The sequence below is a fragment of the Pituophis catenifer genome, unplaced genomic scaffold, assembly GCF_029215685.1.
Source record: "Pituophis catenifer annectens isolate HBS135680 unplaced genomic scaffold, rPitCat1.0.hap2 SCAF_2, whole genome shotgun sequence".
Taxonomy (NCBI): domain Eukaryota; kingdom Metazoa; phylum Chordata; class Lepidosauria; order Squamata; family Colubridae; genus Pituophis; species Pituophis catenifer.
Genome location: NW_027256882.1, coordinates 108,158,970 through 108,180,676, shown reverse-complemented (window position 1 = coordinate 108,180,676; position 21,707 = coordinate 108,158,970). Strand labels below are relative to the sequence as shown.

At 33.0% G+C, this 21,707-nt stretch overlaps 1 protein-coding gene across 6 annotated transcripts in view; it reads right to left on the bottom strand.

Annotated features, from left to right (window-relative positions):
- The window catches only part of TCERG1 (transcription elongation regulator 1), a 42,367-nt gene that overhangs the window by 12,481 nt on the left and 8,179 nt on the right, over positions 1-21,707 (bottom strand). For 2 of the 6 annotated variants that reach the window (XM_070937347.1, XM_070937353.1), the window contains exons 4-14: positions 21,113-21,386; positions 17,972-18,214; positions 13,396-13,458; positions 11,922-12,122; positions 9,486-9,601; positions 7,087-7,175; positions 6,650-6,810; positions 4,262-4,328; positions 3,898-4,033; positions 2,782-2,871; positions 871-989 (exon numbers count right to left, since the gene is read on the bottom strand). In XM_070937347.1, coding sequence (XP_070793448.1) covers positions 871-989; positions 2,782-2,871; positions 3,898-4,033; positions 4,262-4,328; positions 6,650-6,810; positions 7,087-7,175; positions 9,486-9,601; positions 11,922-12,122; positions 13,396-13,458; positions 17,972-18,214; positions 21,113-21,386 — 1,559 coding nt within the window. Of the gene's footprint in view, positions 1-870; positions 990-2,781; positions 2,872-3,897; positions 4,034-4,261; positions 4,344-6,649; positions 6,811-7,086; positions 7,176-9,485; positions 9,602-11,921; positions 12,123-13,395; positions 13,459-17,971; positions 18,215-21,112; positions 21,387-21,707 lie in introns of all 6 variants that reach the window. The other 4 variants (XM_070937348.1, XM_070937349.1, XM_070937351.1 and 1 more) reach the window with 3 other exon arrangements.

Sequence of the window (21,707 nt, the reverse complement as noted above, 5' to 3'; positions counted from 1 at the left end):
TGAGATTAAATTATAAAAAAGGACAACTATACTAAAACAATTATATTGAAATTCAGTATTACAGCTATTCCAAATATTAAACTATTTTTTAAAAAATACAATTTTATTGTATTCCAGAACTTCAATGTAAAGATATGCTTACTGATTCAAAATTCAGTTCATCTGTGTTCAGTGGAGCATAATCCCAATTAACAGTATTAAGGATCAGAAGCCTAATCAAAGAGGTCTTTGAGGATAGTAAATCAATTCAAGCAAAATAAACGCAACAACTGAAAATAAGCCAGTAGATAGCAAAGAACTGAGAGTTAATGCAAACTAATTCCTAACTAGTTTAGGTAAAATAAAATTGAACAGTTCTCTAAAAAAGTAATAATTACATACAGTCTAACAATGTATTAAAGGTATCCTGTGTACAATATGATTTGTCTGAAGAAACCCACTTGGACATTAACAATAAGACTATAACCAACTAGCTGAATGACCACATAAGTCTTTCCCTTTGTTGACAATCGGATGGCAAAAGGATCCAGGAAAATGTAGTTTGTTGAAGTAGGTCAAATAGATTTTTAAAAAAATACTGTGAGGTATTATCATCATCAGTTCTTATAAGATATTCAGTATTAATAGTGTAAAAGGGGGCAAGTCCTCCATTACATCATATATTTCCTTTATTAGGATTGTCAATGGTCAGCTAAATTTAGGAAACATTACAGTATTACAGGCATGGTTTACTAGAATTAGTAAATTCATCCTCATGAAACAGTCAGGATTCTTTCATTTTCTGAAAGTCAACATGTATTAAGAGTTCAGGTTACAATTAAAACTGGGTATCTGATAAAAGGGGGGGGGGAGAGAAAGACACTGACTTACCTAGGATTAATCTTTGCTTCTTCCATCATTTTCTTGAAATCTTCTTTGGCCTGCATTATTTTATTTTTCTTTTCTTTGCGTTCTTCTTCTGCCCTGGTTTTTACATACTGATCAAATACCTGAATAAATAGCAAATATAATTTGGAGCATTATTGCAAGAGAACAAAGACTAGGATTACCTATTTGTGATGATGTAACAAAATACCAAAGAATATAAAGGAATCAGCACAGTGAATCTCAAATTCACTGAAATGAGTATCTTTTAGTAATAACTTTTACACCAGGCCATTCTATAAAAAGCAGTTTTACTGCTATTTTTTAATGCGACAAATTATAGTAACAGAAAGAAACAGACTTAAAAAGATGTTTGCTTTCAATAAGAAGAATGCATCTAAGTTTATGTGTCAAGGAAATTTTCCAAAGGTAATGAATTTCAAAGTCAGATGAATGGAATATTCTCTAACAAGCTTCCTCTACTATCTGAAAATGTTAAGAGAGATCACAGGACCCTGACCCACGGAGTAGGCTACAGAGCTGGAGACCAACATGGAAGCAGACAATCTAAAAACTGAGCAGAAATAATTTCTTCTGTAATGCAATAAATAATTGTAATTTAATACATTTATTCAAAATAAATACTAGGCATCCTTAGCAAGCTTGCACAACTGCTTCAAATGCTGTCTATAGTTATCTCTGCACGCATACACATGCAAAGAAAACACTCCCACTGTACCTGTCAATGAAAAAAATATGCTTCAAATGCATTCATATGAAAAACCTTCAAAGCAGCTGTTTGCTTTTTGGGAAGGGCACAGCAGCTCTGACACTTTGAGAGATGCTCCTTTTGGGTTAATGCACTTGTGAATCATCTATTTTCATTGCTTTGCACAGTCCTAAAATAATTATAGTATTATTATTATTAGTAGTAGTAGTATTGTTGTTGTTGTAATGAATAGTTTGGGTAAGATGAAGTTACATCTAAGATAAATCATATGATTTGGCATGGAAAATACCCATTCCATCTTGATTCTGAGGTGACTATTAATAACTTTTAGAGTATGTTTTTGTGTGTGTGTGTACATAAACATATACGTACGTATGTACGTATGTACGTATGTATGTATGTATGTTATATATGTTAAAAGATTTCAGTTTGAGACGCGGACAACAGACTCATCCCCAATAGCCTGTGCCTGTCTTTAACAGGAAAGGGACACAGGGCAGAAAACATCCTGCAGCCAAGAAGGCTCCACATCCATTTGCACTACTCAGATGATCCTGAGGACACAGATAAACCTCTCTAAAGGAATGCAAATGACCAGGTGTCTGCAAGGAATATAAATCCTTCCATTCCCCACCATCCAGTCAGAGCTAAAGAAGCCTTTTGGATGAGAAGTGAAATGTCTTCAAAGTCCAGCTGGCTCCTGAAAAAAGCATCTTTGGAACAACCATGACCTGGATGATTGGGAATCTCCAGAGACATATGTTAGAAGAATTTATCCTTCTTTGGAAAGTTTTTCATCTAACTACAGTAATTCAGCATCTTTTGTAATCAAGGTTTGTTTGGTGTTTTAATTTATTTCTATAGATATTAGTTTGGTGCAATTTATCTGAAATAAGTATTTCTTGTTTGTAACTATTCAAAGCAGTACCTATGTAATTTGTTGAAGGATGAAGCTTCTATTTCTCAATAGAAAATAGTGTTTTAGAAGTTTTCCTCCTTCCTCTATATAATTTAAACTTCAGTCATTTAAAACCTTCCAGATATTAATGAAAGAAGTCCAATTGAAGAATAAACTGTTGTAAAGAGCCTCAAATATTTTCAAACATTTCCAACCTTTAAAAACCCCGTTTTTGTATTTTATTATATGAATATAATACATAATTTATTTAAAAGACCTTTTCTTTTACCTGTTTCCTTTCCTTGGGGTTAAGGAGGAGGTACCGGGGATCAAAAACAATTTTGTGCAGCTCCTTTTCCCATGTAGAAAAAGCAGAAACCTTTAAGAAATAAAGTGGGGAAAAGTAATGATTTTGCAGGCAATTAAATTCAGGCAAAAAGATACAAGTTGTGCAATTCTGCTTGAAATCTACAGGACTTCTATTAGAAAGAAGCTATAGCTGAAATCTTTACAGCAGTTTCATCACTAATAGATGATGAACTGCAGGAAGTCAGCAGGGCCAATTTCCACACTAATTGGCTCTGAAAACTTCTACATAATTACAGAGAAGTAACACATATCTAATTACTCATTAAAATGACCACTACTGTGTGACATTTAAAAACTGCTTTATCAAAAGAAAGCCTTGAAGTTCTGACTTTCTTTGCTTTCTTAGGTCTCTACAGAATGATCAGAAATTCCACTTTCTCCCCATAAATTGAAGTACTATGCATACAATCAACTCTGTAGCATGTAAAATGGAAGATTCTGAAAGCTCAATTAGATTCTGACATTTCATAGAAGTGCACCAAAACCAGACGTTTCCTTACAAATATGCTTAGTTCTTAACCAAAGTGCAGGCAGATCTTTCAAAAATGAAAATTTTATTTATTCCCTAATTGCAAACACTATTCATTAATCAAGCAGTACTAAATGTGTTTTTGACATTAAATAATCACCTTAATATAGCAATATTAATATAATAAGATTAAAATAAAATTCAAATTAATGTAATTATATTCAATCAATCAATATAACAGGACCAGGATAGTCACACTTTCTCCCTTCTGGTTCCATTAAAAGTCATAAACAAGAGTGACTAATGTGCTTTGATTTCACACTTTGGTCTAAATTCTGACTGAAAAGAATCCAGATTATGTTTCTTTTAGTATTCTCTAACTGTAGAACAATAGTTTTCTCAATAATAGAAAGGAAAGATTGGAGACCAACCTTTTAGACTATTTTATATTAGAGCATATGGCAATTTATGTATCTCATCAATTTAGGAAATGGTCCTCAGTGATAGCATAAACAATGAAATACTTTGAAAAATTCATATAAATTTAATCTGAGAATTGTTTCTGACCCCTCTTTCCAGGAGCATGTCTTTGAACTGTTTCATTCGAGCCTCCAGAGGGACAATGGCTCTTTCTCGAGCAGCTTTAATTTCTGCCTCCATGGCAGCCTCTTTTTCCGAATCCATGTCTTTGTTATCTTCTTTCCTATAAAATAAAAACATATGGTAGGATTCTGTTCATTTATTTATCAAACTTGTATGCCATCAATTTCATCAAAACTCATTTTGGAGCAATATTACATTTCAATGATCTGTTTTTATACTCAGACAACTACTACTTCATTCTGAGTTCAGAAATAAGAAACAGTTAACTTAGCTTTATGGTCATAGAGAAGTTGATCATGTGCATTCTTCCTTTCATATAGAAACTTACTTCCGCTTCTTTGTTTTAATAGGCTCATCATCATTGGCTTCTTCTAACATTTCATGCTCATCTTTCACTGTAAAAGAAATACCTATTTTTACTTTGTAGATCATCATTCAAATGTATTAGTTATGCTTAATTAACATCTACATACAAATTTTAAAGAACATTTTCTTCCTCCCATTTTCCCACAACTGCCGATCTGCTTTTTTTTTTTTTTTTTTTAGATCAACCGGGTTTTGATCCATTGGATGTGATAGGAATTGACCAACTTGTCACCTGTCTGATGTTGTGGACTAAGAGGCTGTGACTAGCCCAAAGTCACCCAGCCAGCTTTCATGGCAAAAATTGGACCAGAACTCAGTCTCCTGGGTTCTAGCCTGGTGCCTTAACTATAATTAAATCCCACATTATAAATTAAATATATCCCATATTATAATTAAAAGACAAAATACTATTCTACATTAGCATCTTAGTATCTTAAAATTCAATATATTTCTTCAACAACAGTTGAAGAATTTAAATTAAAATTCCAGTTAAAATTTAAAAATCCACATAATTTTTTAAAAAGTGCGTGGCATAGCTTCCAGAAGCTATTATTCTTTCCAAGAAAGATCCAAATTGATGAAAGGACTAATACTACCTTTGAATCGAATTATCACTTGAACAATACAGAACTATTTTACAGGATACAAGGACCACCAAAGAATCTCAATGAAAATACTTGAAGACGACATGAATTTCAAAAAATAATTAATTAGTGCCAGGCTAATTAATACAGGTAATCCTCACCTTACGACCAATTGCTTAGTGGCCATTTGAAGTTATGGCAGATCCTCCAAAAGCTAATTACAACCTGGTCCTGAAGTTACTGCTGCTGTAGCGCCCCTGTAGACATTTACTTGTATATCTGAATCTCTCCCACTAGATCCCTATGGGCCTGGCTTTCCACCCCACCAGGACCCATACTCTCCTTCTCTCTTACCTTTCGGAGATTCCCAGAGCTTGGGTTAGGGAAGCATAGCAAGCTGCTTTATTGCTGGGCTTTCCGGAAGGCCTCCATTTTCCAAGCAGCCACAATGAACCATGGTAACTTGGAAAATGGTAGCCACTTCTGGGATCCCACCACACTGCCCAGCAATGAAACAACTTAAAACTTGCTATACTTCCTAAAGAGAGCTCTTCAGCCTTCTGCAGCATTCCACGGAAGATTCGGGTTTTTCTTTTAGAAATACTTCTGGTTTAACTTCTAAATATAAGTGCCAATTTTGGCGCAGACTTCTTTTAGTCATCCAAAGCTAATTAGGTCTGTTCGTTATACCACAATACAATACGATAATCTACATAGGCTGATTTTGAAGACATTTCAAAAAGGTCTTACAAATACACTAGCCAGGCTATAATTTCTTTGGTAGATTATGATTTGCAGTCATAACTGAGAATACTGTTTATAACCTCTAGAAACTTAAATTATTTAAGACCAAATTACCTAAGAAGTCATCTTCTCCTGCATGAACCTACTCAGATGTTGAAATCTTCTGAAGAAGATGCTCTTTACCTTCCTAGTACCTTAAATGCCTTGTGGAAAAGTTTGGGAAAAGGCATTCTTAGTAGTTATACACCCTATCAAATGTGGATGATTAGGCTCTGCAATTTATTTTATTTGTGATTTTTCTCAAACATTCTGGGCAGTGTATAACCAGTATAGCAACTTTAAAATCAGTGTTATTCTGCAATGAAGATGGTTTACTCACCAGTTCTTTGAAACAATTGCAATTTCTGAATTATCTCCATGTAGATAATTCTCCACTCTATTTCATGTAGAGTGTTAACAATAGAGCAAATATGTGATCAACTCAACAATTACTGTAGGTTAGTAACCAGCAAAATCTAAGCAAACCAAACCCCCGATATAATCTTCAACTGCTGCTTGAGCAGGAGCTTTTAAGTTCAGAAGGATAATCAACCAGGGCCACCAATGCCATTTCTGTCTCATAACATGACAGTTTTTGATGTTACTTTTAGGATCCTTTTTAGATGAATCACTTCTTTCTGAACAGACTTCCATAAAAATGGATGACCGAAGATTAAGCAAAGGGTACTGAGTAGGATGATTGTTGTTTAATATAAACTATTTTAAATGTACGTATGTGTTACTCTTTCCCTCAGATAAGCTTTAGCAATTTCCTGAATCAACCTGCTCATACTATGCCTGGCTACCTGAAGGAGCCAGAAAGGGCACAGATCTAGTTTACAGGTATTAACAAATAATTCCCAAAACTGCAAACCAATCACAACTATTTCTATTCCATATTATATTATATCCCTTCATATCAAATGCAGATTTTAAAAAAATAACCTGTCAGAATTAATTGAATAAGTGACTTTTAGCCTTACTTAGTTTTTTTCCTTCATCCATTCCTTTTTTATGGGGAGGTTCCTGAATAATTTTATCCACATCTGCTCTTCCTATTAAATCATCTGGTCGATCCCACATTGATAGTCTAGTGGTAGGGTTATAAAAGAAAACCCGTTCATCACCTGTCCACACCACACACCTAGAAAAAAATATAGAGTATATTATATAATTGTTGCAGGGTTTAAATAATATTTAATTTTATATGAAAGTTAACAAGCAAGAAAATGCTTTTTTTCAAAATAGACTATGTAGAGTAGAGCTAACACTAATTTTAAGAAAGTTTTTCTAATAAAATCTTGAAATTGAGTTCAACTCCTGGAAACTTGGTGCACTTTACCATTTCTTTTCCAACAAAATCAAAGTGGTTGGTCACTGCCTTCTCCACACAATCAATTTGAGAACAAATGCTACATACCAAGGAGTACCAGGTATAGGTGTAGTAGCAACAGGTTTTGCTTTCTGAGCAGCTTTCTCTTCTTCAGTCATTTCTTCTTCTTTGGGCTCCTGGTGAGAAATATTAAGATTGAATATTCAGTCACTATTTATACAACACTAGCAAAGAAAGAACAATAACTTTTTTCCTACTATAGATAGGAAACATTTCTCCCACCACAACATGTAATCTGTGAAATTAAAAGTTTCTCTGTTACCTCTACCAAAATATCTTGTATCAAGGATTGCATCTTCATTAGATATTTTTAACTTTTTCCACTGCAGAAAGGTGGGCTTGCAATGAAACAAGAAATTAAGATGGTAGTTTCAAAGTGCAAGTAGTCTTCAGGACTGCCTTTCCTCCATTTACACAGAAGATACCAAGCTGTTGTTTTAGGAAGAGATCTCTAAGGTCCTAACATTTAACATTATCATATACATTTGTGTCTATACAAACTCTGTATCTTGCATAGGATTCAGTTCATATTCCTATACTAATGATTACATAAATGTAACATAACTTGTGCAAGATCTAGTGTAAATAGTCACAAACAAAAATATTAGATCTGATATATGTGCAAGATCAAAAATGCTTTCACAAACATTACAACCATTCTAAATTAGATTAGATTAGTTCATTTATACTGAGACTGAATAAAAATTAAACACATTTTTAGAAAATAACGAATTAGAGCTAAGCCTTCTTTCTTAATGAAACAAGTTCCCCTACATCTGGAAGGTTTCCAATCTAGTGCCCATGTTTCTACAGATAGGAGACCAATCATCACTAATTCACCACTCTGCTGGGGAAGAGTGCTGGAGTGCTTCTCATTACCATTTGGTACATTTCAGAACATATCAAATGGTGATGAGAACTGATGAGGAAAATCAATAAAGGCTGACTTCTCACATGATCTGCAGGAATTTCTAAATTCTATTTAGATAACCACTTAAACCAACCCACTTTTTATTAAAATCTCAGCAATAAACCTACCAAGACTTAAATTTCATAAAATTTAAATTCTGTGCTTCCAATATTCACTTTATTTGTACATTTCAAAATACACTGCTCAAAAAAATAAAGGGAACACAAGCAGAAGACATCCGAGATCTGAATGAATGAAATAGCCTTATTAAATACTTTGTTCGTTACATACAGTAGTTTTGTGTTCCCTTTAGTTGTTTGAGCAATGTATATAAACTACTGTATGTAACGAACAAAATATTTAATAAGGCTATTTCATTCATTCAGATCTCGGATGTCTTCTGCTTGTGTTCTTTATTTTTTTGAGCAGTATATAATTGGCAAGTTTTCTACATATAAAGTACTGAATGTGTATTTTAAAATATACTCCCACTATCAGTATCATATAAAGAAAATGCCTACAAGATGTTCTACAGATGGCATCTTCCCCCTGCACGGATTTCAAAAATGTTTCCCAGAACTTCTCCACTCTGTTGGAAATGCAAAAAACAAAAAGGGACATACTACCACACGTGGTGGTTATGCCCAAAAGCAAAACAATTTTGGAATAAAATCAAAACCCAACTGAAGAAATAACAGCACAAAAAATACCACTAAGACCGGAAACATATTTATTAGGTATATTCACAAATAACTACGAAAAAGAAACAATATATTTAATTACACATATTTTGACCGCAGCGAGAACCATCTTCGCACAAAATTGGAAATCAGAAGAAATCCCAACACAAGATAAAATAATATCGAAAGTAATGGAATGTGCCGAGATGGACAAACTCACTAAAGAAATCCAAGAAAAGGAAGAATCTGAATACTACCTGGTTTGGCAAAAGTGGTACCAATGGCTGGAGAAAAGGAAAACCAAATAAAAGATGATCCTAAAAGATTTGAACCAACTCGTGTACCAAACGAGACATATTAGAGTTAAAATAGAACTTTAAAAAATATCGTTATATAAGGTGAGATGTGGATATAAATATTGAGAAACGTAATTTACCGATGTACTTATCTTAAGAAATAAGTCATTACGTTTAAATGTTGTATATGTTGTGTATTGTTTTACTTGTATCTTTTCTTTGTGTGTGTGTGTGTGTGTGTGTTTAAAATTAATAAAGTAATAAAAAAATATACTCCCAATATCTGCAATTGCAATATTTTGGAACAAATCTTAACATTGTTCTTTGTTTCTTCATATAATCTATAATATTAAACAATACTTCTAAATAAGATGATAAAATGTAAAAACTATGCAGTTAGCATTAGAAACCATCTAAATGGCAAATAAGTTCAATAAGTTATTTCAAGGTGGTATTAGTTTATCTTTCTTTTGATGTCACTTTGTTATTAAAAGAACAAACAAATATCAAATTAGACTTTATGTACATCAGAGCTTTTACCTCCTTTATAAGTTCCTTGATGGGTTCAATTTTGGGTTCTTCCTCTTCTGTTTCCATAGGCAAAGGATCTTCAACAGGTTCTTTAATGCTATCTTTCATCTTTTCTTCTACTTTTTCTAAGAAAAATGTATAATTTATTTACTTTCCATCTGCTGTACATCCTTTACTTTCCAATAATATACATTCAAGCTCATTTTCTGAGCAAAATTATCAAAATCAGCTTTATCCCACCCCCAAGTTAAAGGCAATGAAGACTATACTTTCAATGAGCAAGAATTCTTTAGAACAGAAGTTACATTGCAGGAAGATATAATAACTACCTAGAAGAATCTCATTTTCCAGTTCTGAACGCTGCAAGTGTTGTAACGATTGTTTTTTTTTTTTTACTGTGGTCTTTTTTCATGGCCTTGTGTAGTTTGCTTTCACGATTTTCAATCTACATAGAATGCAACTTGTTCTTACTCTTTTGAGTTTTCCTACCCTGTTAAACACCTGGTACATTAGCTTTTAAAACCAGATTATTTTAATGATGAGTCATAATATTTTAAATTTCCTTATAGGAAAGCACAGAAGAAATAGAACCCAGGAAATCATTATAGATCTACAGTTCTCAAATACTCAAGAGGCAAAGAATATTAAATAGCTAGATAGTTAGACATACAGACAAAGAAAAAAATACCAAAATCATGAGGCAGAATTAGCAAAATCATGAGACAAAATTATTATTTTTAAATGAAGATGAATATAGGACTAAGAAAATGTTGGCGAACAGTAGAAAATCCTAAAAAGCAGCCTTCAGAGTAAAACATCTATATATTAACCATACAAAACAATTAAAAATGTCCAAAGCAAATTAGATACTCAATATTTACCAGAGGCAATTTGTCATTTGCATATAGTAGAGCAATCCTTGAAAAAAATTCATTACAACTAATCGATTGACTCCAAATTAACATTATGAAAAAGTTAATATTTTAAAGAATTATTTTTAAAATAATGAATGGAGTTGGCTAGACCTTTACATGCACAATATCAATACAGAATTCAAGATAATCACAGGAAAAACATGGTTTTAAGTACTAGATAATGGGTTATTTGCAATGACAGTAAATACCAAAGTTACATTAAAATAATATTCAGATATGAGCAATTACATATATAGGAATGACCAAACTGTCTATTAGAAATGTATACATACAAATTTGCTATATAGTTCTGAGGAAAATTTACTGATGAAAAATAAATATATTCACCAAACAGCACTCAGAGAAGAATCAGTATAGCAATACATTTCTTGGGAAAAGCACGGAAGGAATACACAAACACAAATAGAGTTTACTTGTTGTAATTGGTAAAACAAATATTCTGAAAAAATATTTTCTTTTATTAGCATTGCAATGTATAAAAACATCAAACTAGATAAACACTTCTACGGTAATTATTATTGGCCAAATTCTTTATTGAAGACAATCTTCAATTGTGCTGTCTCTTTCCCGCTGCACGTTAATGCTTTGTTCAGTTCCGCCTTCGCAAATCATTCAGTTACTGCAATCATTACACTACCCAAAAAGACATACTATGTTTTCTAGCTCAGTGAATATTTACAGCCATAAGTCATACATCTAAAATAAAGTGTCTGCTCTAAAGACTGCAGAATAAAGAAAAATAGGTGTCATTTCCTTGTGTCAGTTACAATTTTTTTTCATGCCAAATTGAGATGCTTTGAGAAAGTGAGTGGCATCAATATTTTTGGCAGTGTCTTATGTGAATTCTTGCAAAAAGGTACAAATACATTAACCACTATACCAAACTGTTGATTTTATCAGTTTTGTAGATAAGTTTTGGATTTATGAGACAAAAACTGAATTTCAAGGAAGAGGGAGATAAATGCTTAGCAGTAAAAAAAAATAAATAAATCTGAAATTAGGCCAAGAAAATATATGATCTAATACAGGAAAATGCTAGACATTATTGTCTGCAATGAACAATTACTCAAATATTGTGTTTAAGAAATTTCGTATGTACATGGAGTGGACCAATTGAAAATAAATTATAAAATCAAGTGATGAATAGCTTTGTTAATTTGTGAACAGAATGGAAGTGTTAACAAACTGAATCATCAGTGAAGCTTATAGTGATTCAACAAAGAAGGCAGAGTCTTCCAAGATGCATCAGACATTTTCTTCAAACTTCTCACTCATCCAATATCAATATAACTGTAAACCAGCAAACCCGCCCCCTTCTCTTCCTTGAACTGATGGTTATTGATAGGTTTTCTTTTTACAAGTGCATTTTTGGTCTTGAAACCACTTATTGTACATTTGATTTTAATAGATATCTATCTCAGTGTCCATTAAACTGAGAGTTCACTGCAATTTGTCTTAATTTTCTGAACCAACTTACACTGTATATACAAACCAAAACTAAACATTGTACCTTTCTCTTTCAGTTCTTGAGGCTTCTCCCATGTTGATTCTAAGGTCCTATTATTATAGTAGTATGTTTTCCCGTCTGCTGTTTTGTACTCTGTCCATTCAGAGACTGCTGTTGCTCCAGCCAATGCAGCAGGTGAAGCGGCAATAGCAACCTGAGGATGGATCATAGGTACAATAGGAGGAGCCATTCCTGGCAAGACACCTACATAAGAAGGAGCAATAAAAAGGCAAATACTGATGAAAAGTAACTCTATTAATTAAAACCACCAACCTAAATTCAATATATAAAGCAACTGAAAACCAAGCCATTACTAATAATAGTTCATATATTTCTTCTAAATAGTAAAGTGTGCTTCCAGCACAAATTCTAATCACTATCATTCCTTTATTTCACAACCAACTTCTAACACAAACTGTAGTCAGCATTCGACATACCATGTGAAATTGTACCATTCATGTTTAAAAAGTTTTTTAATGTTTACATTAGTTTTTAGCATTAAGTAAAAATAATTTACTTTCCTTGAAAAGTAATACTTTCAACATAACTAAGTAGTAAAAAGTCAACCACTGCACAGTGAATATCAGTAAATAATCACTTTTAGTGCTTTTTTTCTAGTTAAAAGTATGTGATCTACCAAGTTTTATATATGAAAGCACCATGAAAAAGAAGAGACACTTATAAGTTCCATTCGCTACCAATGGTAGTAACCATTTATAGGAATCGCTGTTTTTCTATGTCTTTTCAACCTGAACATTGGAAATATTCCAATTTTGACAAATAGCCTCTTTATAGTCATTTTTAACAGGAAAAATATTTCTGTTGAAGATTAACTTTACAGTATTTTATTCCTAGACCCGATCTTTACTTAGAAAGGTTTTGAAATACTTAGTACAATTTTAGATAGCTGTTGGGTTAAATAGTGATAGTTTATAACTGTGTTGCCAATTAAGAATTTTTCTTTTAAGTACATCAATGTAAAGTATATATGTTAACAAAAATAACAGGCTTAGTGCCACATAAATCTATGTTTATGTTTATTTATTTTTAATGAAATATAGGTATGTAGAACAACCTTCATAATATTGGTTTAAAATCAGACATATACATAGATACACAAACACAAACACACTAACATGCAAACAAGATCTGGTCACTGTACAAATGGCAGGAGAGGGAAAACCAAGCACTGTATCCCCATAAAGAAAAAGAAAAACAAAACATGGACATGGAAGAGATTCACATGAGTAATTTTAACTTGCAGAAAATCCATACTACAATAATTAAACTAATAATTTAAGTTAATTGGGAGAGTTTCTTGCTGGCTACATGTGAAATCTGTACTTATAAGTATATTTTGAAAATAAAGATAAATATTCAGTTATTTGGGAAAAAGCAAATAAAAGGTAAAACAACAACATTCACTACCATGCCAACTTACAGACAAAACAGACTAAGATGTTTTTAAAAAAATTACCGGTCTTGGTGGTAGCGACTGTCTTTACATACGGGCAGCTGACTATTTGCATCATTGCTACACCTGTAAAATGGATAAGCAAGCATGTTGGAAAGCTGCCACTGTATGTCAGCTACCACTGGGAATCTGAGCAGTATCAATTTTCTGCTAGAAATTTAGCATGCCATTTTTTTTTTCCAATGGCAACAAGAAATAAATAGGAAGATTTAAAGTCAGTTTTGTGATAGTATTTTCTTAAAATCATGCCAGAAAATTACTGGTTTTATAATAATCTTGCTTTATAATGAGCAAGATTTGGAAGACACCAGTCCTTTCTATTAAAAAAAAAAATCTAACAATGACCCGGGGCTTTAAATTCAATGAGGACACACTTCTTTACCCCCTTACAAAGCAATGCTATGAGACTAAATCATATTTATTCTGCTCTGTTTACATAATTTTATCAAGTACTTAGGTAAGAACAGCTTATACAAATCAATTCTCTGCATGTTTACTTTGAAATAAGTCCCACTGTGCTCAATAGGGCTGTTATAAGTGCTTACTGGACTGTTTTATATTTAACAAGAACAGAAAACTGGTGGTGAGAAGCCAAAATGTGATTAGAAGGTCAAGAAGTATCAGTTTGGAAGGGGGGGGGGGAAAGACCAGATTGAAGGCAAGGAAGTAAACTGAGATAAAAAGAGATAAGATAAACAGGGCGAAATAAAGAAAGAGAAAAGCTGAGTTGATGGCTCATTAGCAGCCTACATTAGCTGTCTCATAATTTTTTTCACCTCAAATATCTCATCTAAATTTTAAATAAGTTCCCTAAAATATGGGAGCTTCTGCGAACTACTGAGTAGTAAAGATAACTGAAAAGATCTGATTAAGTTTATTTGTTGAAAGGAACAAAGCTGGTAAATGTTTTATATTTAAAAAACTGATTGGCAGATCACATAACATTAGGCATCCAATAATGAACAGAGAAGGGAGGAAATAATATACAGAATGAGTTTCCACACAAGAGATTATTTAAAGAATATAACTGCAACAGAGGTATAGTTATTATATCTCCTAACACTTAATATGAAAAATTGGGACTTTCTGAATCTTTTTTTCCACATATTTTCACTCCCATCTATTATTTAATAAGCAAGAAATTTTCAGTTCAAGCACATACACAAAAATAAAACTAAATGCTTCTCCACAAGTGTCCAACATAAAATGTTAAGGTATCATTAAATTGATCCAGAACCTGTATTAACTGCTAACTATTTTTTATAATTGTCTATATGGGATTCTCAGTCTTCTATGTCATGCTTTTTCAAAAGGCAATGGACCTTGAAGATGTTTTGGTTCTCATTCAAGAAGCTTCTTCAGTTTACTGAAAAAGAGATGAAGCTTCTTGGATGAGAAGCGAAATGTCCAAAGAAAAACAAAGAGCCCAGTTATTTGGGATATTTTTGGGATTTGGCATATTTTTTCTAATAAGGGATATTTTGGGGATATTTTTTTTTAATAAGATGCAGAACCTTTACTTATGTATAAAGCAAAACTGTAAAGGTTTTGAGTGTATGCTAAATTGTTTGAACAACTCTGAAAATAAGGTCTATACACTTTTATTAAGAACAAGCCCTTTTCATTTAGAGGAAATTACACCCACATACACAACTGTACTTAAAGTTATTCTAAACAAATATGTATGAAAGACTATTGAATCTGTACAAGATTTTTTTAAAAAAAAAAGTTTGTCAACTTTGACATACAAATCTATAGCTACCTTTTACAAGAAATATTCAAAGGAAGAGCAGTTATATTTATAAATACTAGTATAAACTATGCTACACTGGTTTTTCAAATCTGCACGGTTGTAATTACAGTCTGATGTAGTGATTAAGGCACCAGGCTAGAAAACAGGAGATAGTGAATTCTAATTCTACCTTAGACACAAAGCCAACTAGCTAGCCCCTCTGACTCTCAGCCCTAAGGAGGCAAGAGCAAACCACTTGCAAAATCTTGCCAAGAAAACTGCAGGAACTAGTCCAGGCAGTCTCCAGGAGTCTGCATTGACTCAAGGGCAAAATATTGTTTATTTAATTATTCAACAGATCAAATATGTATTTCCCTTAATTATGATTAAACAATAAAGATTCCAGTTCTTATAATAGCAAAGAAGTTTTTAGGATTACAAAAAGTCTAAACTGGGATATCTCTCAATTGTTTATTATTGATTTTATTTAGCAAAATGCAAGAACATTTTTCAATATCGAAAATGTTCCAACCCTGTATTTTTTCCCTCAGTGAAATAGAATTTTAACCTGACAGGACTTCAAAGTAACACAGATTGAAAAAAATGAACCACAGTGGCATGAACAGCTGTGCAAAGACTTTTTTATTTTAAATTATTTTAACAAATGAAATTAAAAACTATTAACTTCAGTTGCAAAACTGCTATTCTGAATATTCTGGAAACATTTCAAGCTTAAGGATAAATGATCATTCATGCTGATATTTTAGAGAATACTACTTTACAAAATAGCTACTAGAACAGTGGTTCTCAACCTGTGGGTCGGGACCCCTTTGGGGGTCGAATGACCCTTTCACAGGGGTCGCCTAAGACCATCGGAAAACATATATTTTCAATAGTTTTAGGAATAATTTTATGGTTGGGGGTCACCACAACATGAGGAACTGTATTAAGGGGTCGCGGCATTAGGAAGGTTGAGAACCACTGTACTAGAACATCACTTTGTATGTTATTAAGAGGTCAAGTTTCCACTACAAATTCAAACATTTTGGCAAGTAGCACAGACCACAAACAACCATTCTGAAATGTGACATTATGTCTCAGCATGATACTGATGGTGTCAAAGTATGAAACTGGCATTGTATATATCTATTCTAAAAAGTGCTTCCAGGCAATTGAGAATGGTTGCAATATTCATAAAAGAGCTAACTCTGTAGTTATATCCATTTTCAAATATATTTCTATGATTAGGTTACTACTTGAGAAGAGTAAGAAAGCCAAGAAAAGCAGCAACGTCTTTACATTAGATTCAAACAAGGAAACTATACCTGATAGTTTCCCAAAAAGCCAGGACATGAATTTATAATTGGACTTTTCAATCTTGGCTTGTCAAAATGCAGTAGCCACAGCTAGTAGCTTGCATGCACTTACTCAATAGCTTTCTAGTCTGTACCCATTATCAGGTAAAGGAAGGAGTGAAGAAACCAGGATTTGAATAAATAAACATGTTTATTAACAAAAGATTTAATCCCATTAACATCAGTTGTACATCTCCTTTTAAGCACAGCTACCTGACGCTTGATTTCATTTTGAGATTAAAAACTTTACATTGATCGATCAAGTGAAATTTAACATAACATTATGTTCTACTCTGAAAAGCAATCTTCCCTGAAATCCGTGAGGAACTTATGGCTATAATTTGAGATGCAGAATTAAAGTCTATATCTCTTTCCCAAGCCTTATATAAATGGCTTTTAATTTCCCTGTTCTTTCTTTCAATTTTTAACTGAATGAATTATTTTATACTATTTTAATCTGTTTATATTTTGTATTTTAATTTATGATTATATTTATATTTGCAATAAAGGAAATCAGTACAAAAATATTGAATGGCCAATATGTAATTGAAAATGCTAATAGACACTTCAGTATATGTAGTGTGTACAGATCTAAATATCTGTCCATAATTATGAACTTTCTTGGCCAAATCATATTTCAGGAACAGCTTTACAAAGGAATAAAAAGGATAGAATAGGAGCCGACTACACATGCTGTCATGTATTGTGCTCCTTGTTTTTAATAATACATTTTACCTGATAATTACTAGTGAGCAAAATAACTCTTAATGCTTAAAGTGTTCTAAAATTCTATAATTTTTCAACTTAATATTTATCAAATGTGTGTATGCATAAAGGGCCTAAATTAGTACACAATGCTGAACTACACTTCTCACCATCCTTCATTATTGGTCATGATGACTCAGGCTGTTGAAAGTTATGATCAGATAATATATGAGCTCAAAGGTTCTTCTGTTCTCCAAATAATAAATACTGCTATTACCAAGTATAGTTTAAACTCATTTCTGGCAATATAATGAACTTTTAAGGTGATTAGTTTAAAATTCTGAATACAGTTTTGTTTAACATGAAAATTTTCTTCTATCCATAGCAATATTTTCAATATCTTATTTTTATGTCACAATCCTGCATTGGCTACCCAAAAGCATTTTTTAAATCAAATTTAAGACCACTTATTCATAAGTTAAGTTCTAAAGGATTGCAACTTAAGTATCACAGAAAAGGTGAATTTCTTCCAAATATTAGTTGAAATAAATACATTTTAAAACATGTATTCTGCTCAAGCAAAAAATGTGGCTTCATTCTAATAAAAATAGATATTGAGAGCTGGGGAAGGGTGCTTTAAATAGCCTATCTAAAAAGTCCAAATTTTAACAATAAATTTTAAATGAAGAGGATTCAGGCAAATTGCATACACAGTGGACACATGAGTGCAAACAAATTGACAACACGGACATGTGGCTAATAAGACAGTCATTGTCTCCCAATTTACCTGGAAGTGGAATAGGCATGCCAGGAAGGGGAACACGAAATGGAGGTACCATTACTGGTGGAAAAGCAGGTATTGCTGCTGTTGGCTGAGGAACTGCATGAGGAACTGCAGGAGGCAGCGTCTGTGGGACTGGCTGGGGTACAGTCTGCACAGGTGTAGCAGAAGGAGCAGAGGTTGAAACACTGACTGAAGGTGTGGCAACTGAAACAGCTGAGCTGGGGGTCTGGTCTTGTGTTGTAGGTGCTGATAAAGAAAACAAACATCTGAAACCCTGAATCATATAATACAAATTGTATATTTTATAGGGTCCACTAAGACTTCCTTGCAAAGCTGGGTATATTTATAAATATATAAACAATTTGCAAAGAGACTGCTTAAGAATTTACACACTTTTTCATTTCAGTAAAAATTTGCTTAACATGTTTAAAAGTTAGAACTAACATCCTCAAGTTGCTCTATTCTTTCAAAGGCATTTCTGTTTCAAAGAGTAAATAAGTATTCTGGGTAACTCTAAAAATATACCTTATATTCACATATTCATCTCAAGAGCGTAAGTGAGCTATACTTCTGAATATAACTAATACTGAGATTTTTTTTCAAATGGTTATATTTCACCTCATTTTCTATATAAGTTACCTAACAAACCTTCATAGCAATGGCAAAATATGTTTATATGTATATTTACGTTATTTTACTTGACTAAATAGAAAAACATCTAGCCACTTAAAAAGTGGATGTAATAATATAAATATATACCAAGCTGATAATTTCCCTGTTGCTTAGACTATTTGAAAATATGAAATACAAATCAAAACATTTCAAACCAAAAGGAAAGCACTACAGGAGTATAATGTACAATCTTTCAATCTTGAAATGAAGGAGTACAAATTTTAGAATCCTATAGCACCTCCAGCTGGCACTAAAAGTTAATACTACATTGGATAGGTTGACATTATATTTCAATACTGTATTTCATTTAAGAAAATAAAATAGATCATACAATGAAATCAGGAAAACCAGCAACTTGGATTAATTTAAGAGTTATTTACTCAATATGTTCTTATTTTTATGTGGATCTAAAAAGAATAAAACAGGAAACACACATTTAGTAATTCAGAAGTTCGATGTCTCCCCAAACTGAAGTATTTAATTTTTTAGCAGATCATATGCATTTTTGCCGTCTTAAAAAAATAAATCTACAGTTTATAGAAGAGCCTAATAACATTCTCATTGCTTCCAGAATCACAAATATAAACAATTGTTCCCTAAGAATTGCCACTTTCTACAAATTGTCTGTACTGCCAAATATTTATACTTTAAAGACAGATGGAAATAAAAGTACCATATTTTTCACACTATAAGATGCACTGGATTATAAGACTCACCAAGATTGCGAAGAGGTAAACAAGAAAAAAACTGTTTTTGCCCTTCCCGGCCCCCAAGAGCACTCTGCAGGCCTTCCAAACCCTCTGCGCCCCCCGTTTTTGCGAAAAACGTGAAAACAGGACGCATGGAGTGGGGTTTCGGGAGGCCAAAAATGGCTGTATTCAGTGTATAAGACACACCAACATTTCCACCCTCTTTTGGGGGGGGGGGAGAGAAAGTGTGTTTTATACTCCAAAAAGTACGGTATACTAAATAAATATATATACAAACTGAACTCTAGTGGTTTTTTCCTGTCTCCTCCTTGATTTACAGATGGCAAGTAGGAATGAACTCTGGAAAGTTGTGTTTATGTATATATACACATGTACAAAGACACAAAACCACACTTAATCACTTCACATTCAAACATATATTTAGACATCGTAGAAACTTAATATGTTAAATTTCTTATGAATCACTGCCATATAGTCATCACACTACAAGATCAATTAGGCATTTATGATATAAACTGAATATGATTAATATACTACAATATACAGCACTTCTCACAAGCTCAAACCATTCTTCCTTGAACTGCCATGAGTTTGGAGTGCTGCAGAGTCATCAAACTCAGGAGAAGGAAAAGGAAGAGAAAGAGGAAAGAAATACTTTTGAAGAGCCATAGGGGGATAAACATATGGAAGGATCAAGAATTTTGCTGTTCTCTATTTTGTAAGCTAAAGCAGTGCTTTGGAAATAATTAGCTGTGGTTATTTTGGGACAGATAATGATGTGCTTTTATATTATTAAGCATTGTTATTGTTCTTACACTTTCCAACTGGATATGTATACATACATATAGTTTAACAGATTAGGACTGTCACCAGCTGATCCCTTAATAAGAAAGGCCAACAGAAGTCAAATATCTATTTCTGAAATATGAAGACCTAAGCATGCAGGTTTTTTCCTTTCTTAAGCAAAAGTGTACGTTCTATTAGCAATTCAGTTAAGGAATTGAAAGGTACGGTGTTTCAAAATGTGCCTCAGAGCATACAGAAGTACAAATATAGTGCTGTTTTCAACACCTTAAAGCAGTTGTGCTTTTCCTAGGAGCATACCCAGATGTTTACAAGGTGTTGCAAATCAGTGCTACATTCACATATTGTAGTGGTTTCTGAAGATCAGATTCAAAGCACAGTGCAAGCCTAGAGATTATTGTCACACATTTCCCTACTAATGACATTAGCTGTAATAGGCAAACAGGGAAATTGTTGTAGAATTCTACTTTGAGACAGAATTTCACCAATTGCATGTTTAAGCCAGCAAGGCACGTGAAGATTTTATTACTTGAATTACCTCAGATTTAGTATCTGTATCAAAAAAGTAAACAAAGTTGAAAAAATTTACATTTCCTTTTTTAAAGAGGGTTTTTTCCTGTTAAAAGAATAAGGTTATTTTAAATGTGATACAGATGACCATAGAAACAGTGGAGGTGCAACAATATGCACATAGGACAGGTGTACAATTTAAATAACCTAACTCGTTTACAAAGGTACCCCCTCAAGAAAGCTAGATTGTTTACATCCATGCAGATATACTAAACAATGTTCCACTTAACTGATTAACAACATAAATGATAATCCTATGTGTACCAAAGGAATATACATGAAGACCTACAAAATTATATTGATAAAACAAATTATATAATAAATTATTTCCCATGTTTATAAGCTTCCCCCGTCCTCTATTTTATTTCATTTTGCAAATTTTACTCACTGGAAACTGTTTGTGAAACCGAAGTTGCTGTTGTAGTGGTAGATGTAGTAGAAGACAAGCTACTCGATGATGTAGAAGGAGATACTGCTGATGCAGGACTACTAGTAGTTGGTGTTGATGCACCTACAGCCTGGGCCTGGGCCTGGGCCTGGGCCTGGGCCTGAGCTTGAGCTTGAGCAGCTAAAATTGGGGTTAATTCAGACTGTTGAATAACTTTCACTCCATCAGGTTTAGTCCACGCTGACTCACGTGTCCGTGCATTGTAATAATAAACCTAGGAGGAAATTACATTTGTTATTCCAAATAATTTTCCATTCAACCTCTACTATCTAACCATTATAATTTTTAATTTAGCTTCAAGCTAAAATTATGGTGGTTCGTATAGGCAGCACATAACATCTACCCACCCCACCACTCACCCCCAGGATGAGGTCTATTTTACACTCTCCTGTCTTTCTGTAAGAGTCTGAAAATGTGGCTCTGCTGGTTGGGGATCCTATGGGGGAATACCATTGGTTATTAATAGCAGACCAGTCTTGCCATCCTGTGCAATCTCCCTACTTGTCCATCTTTTAAATCATATTACCATATTTTC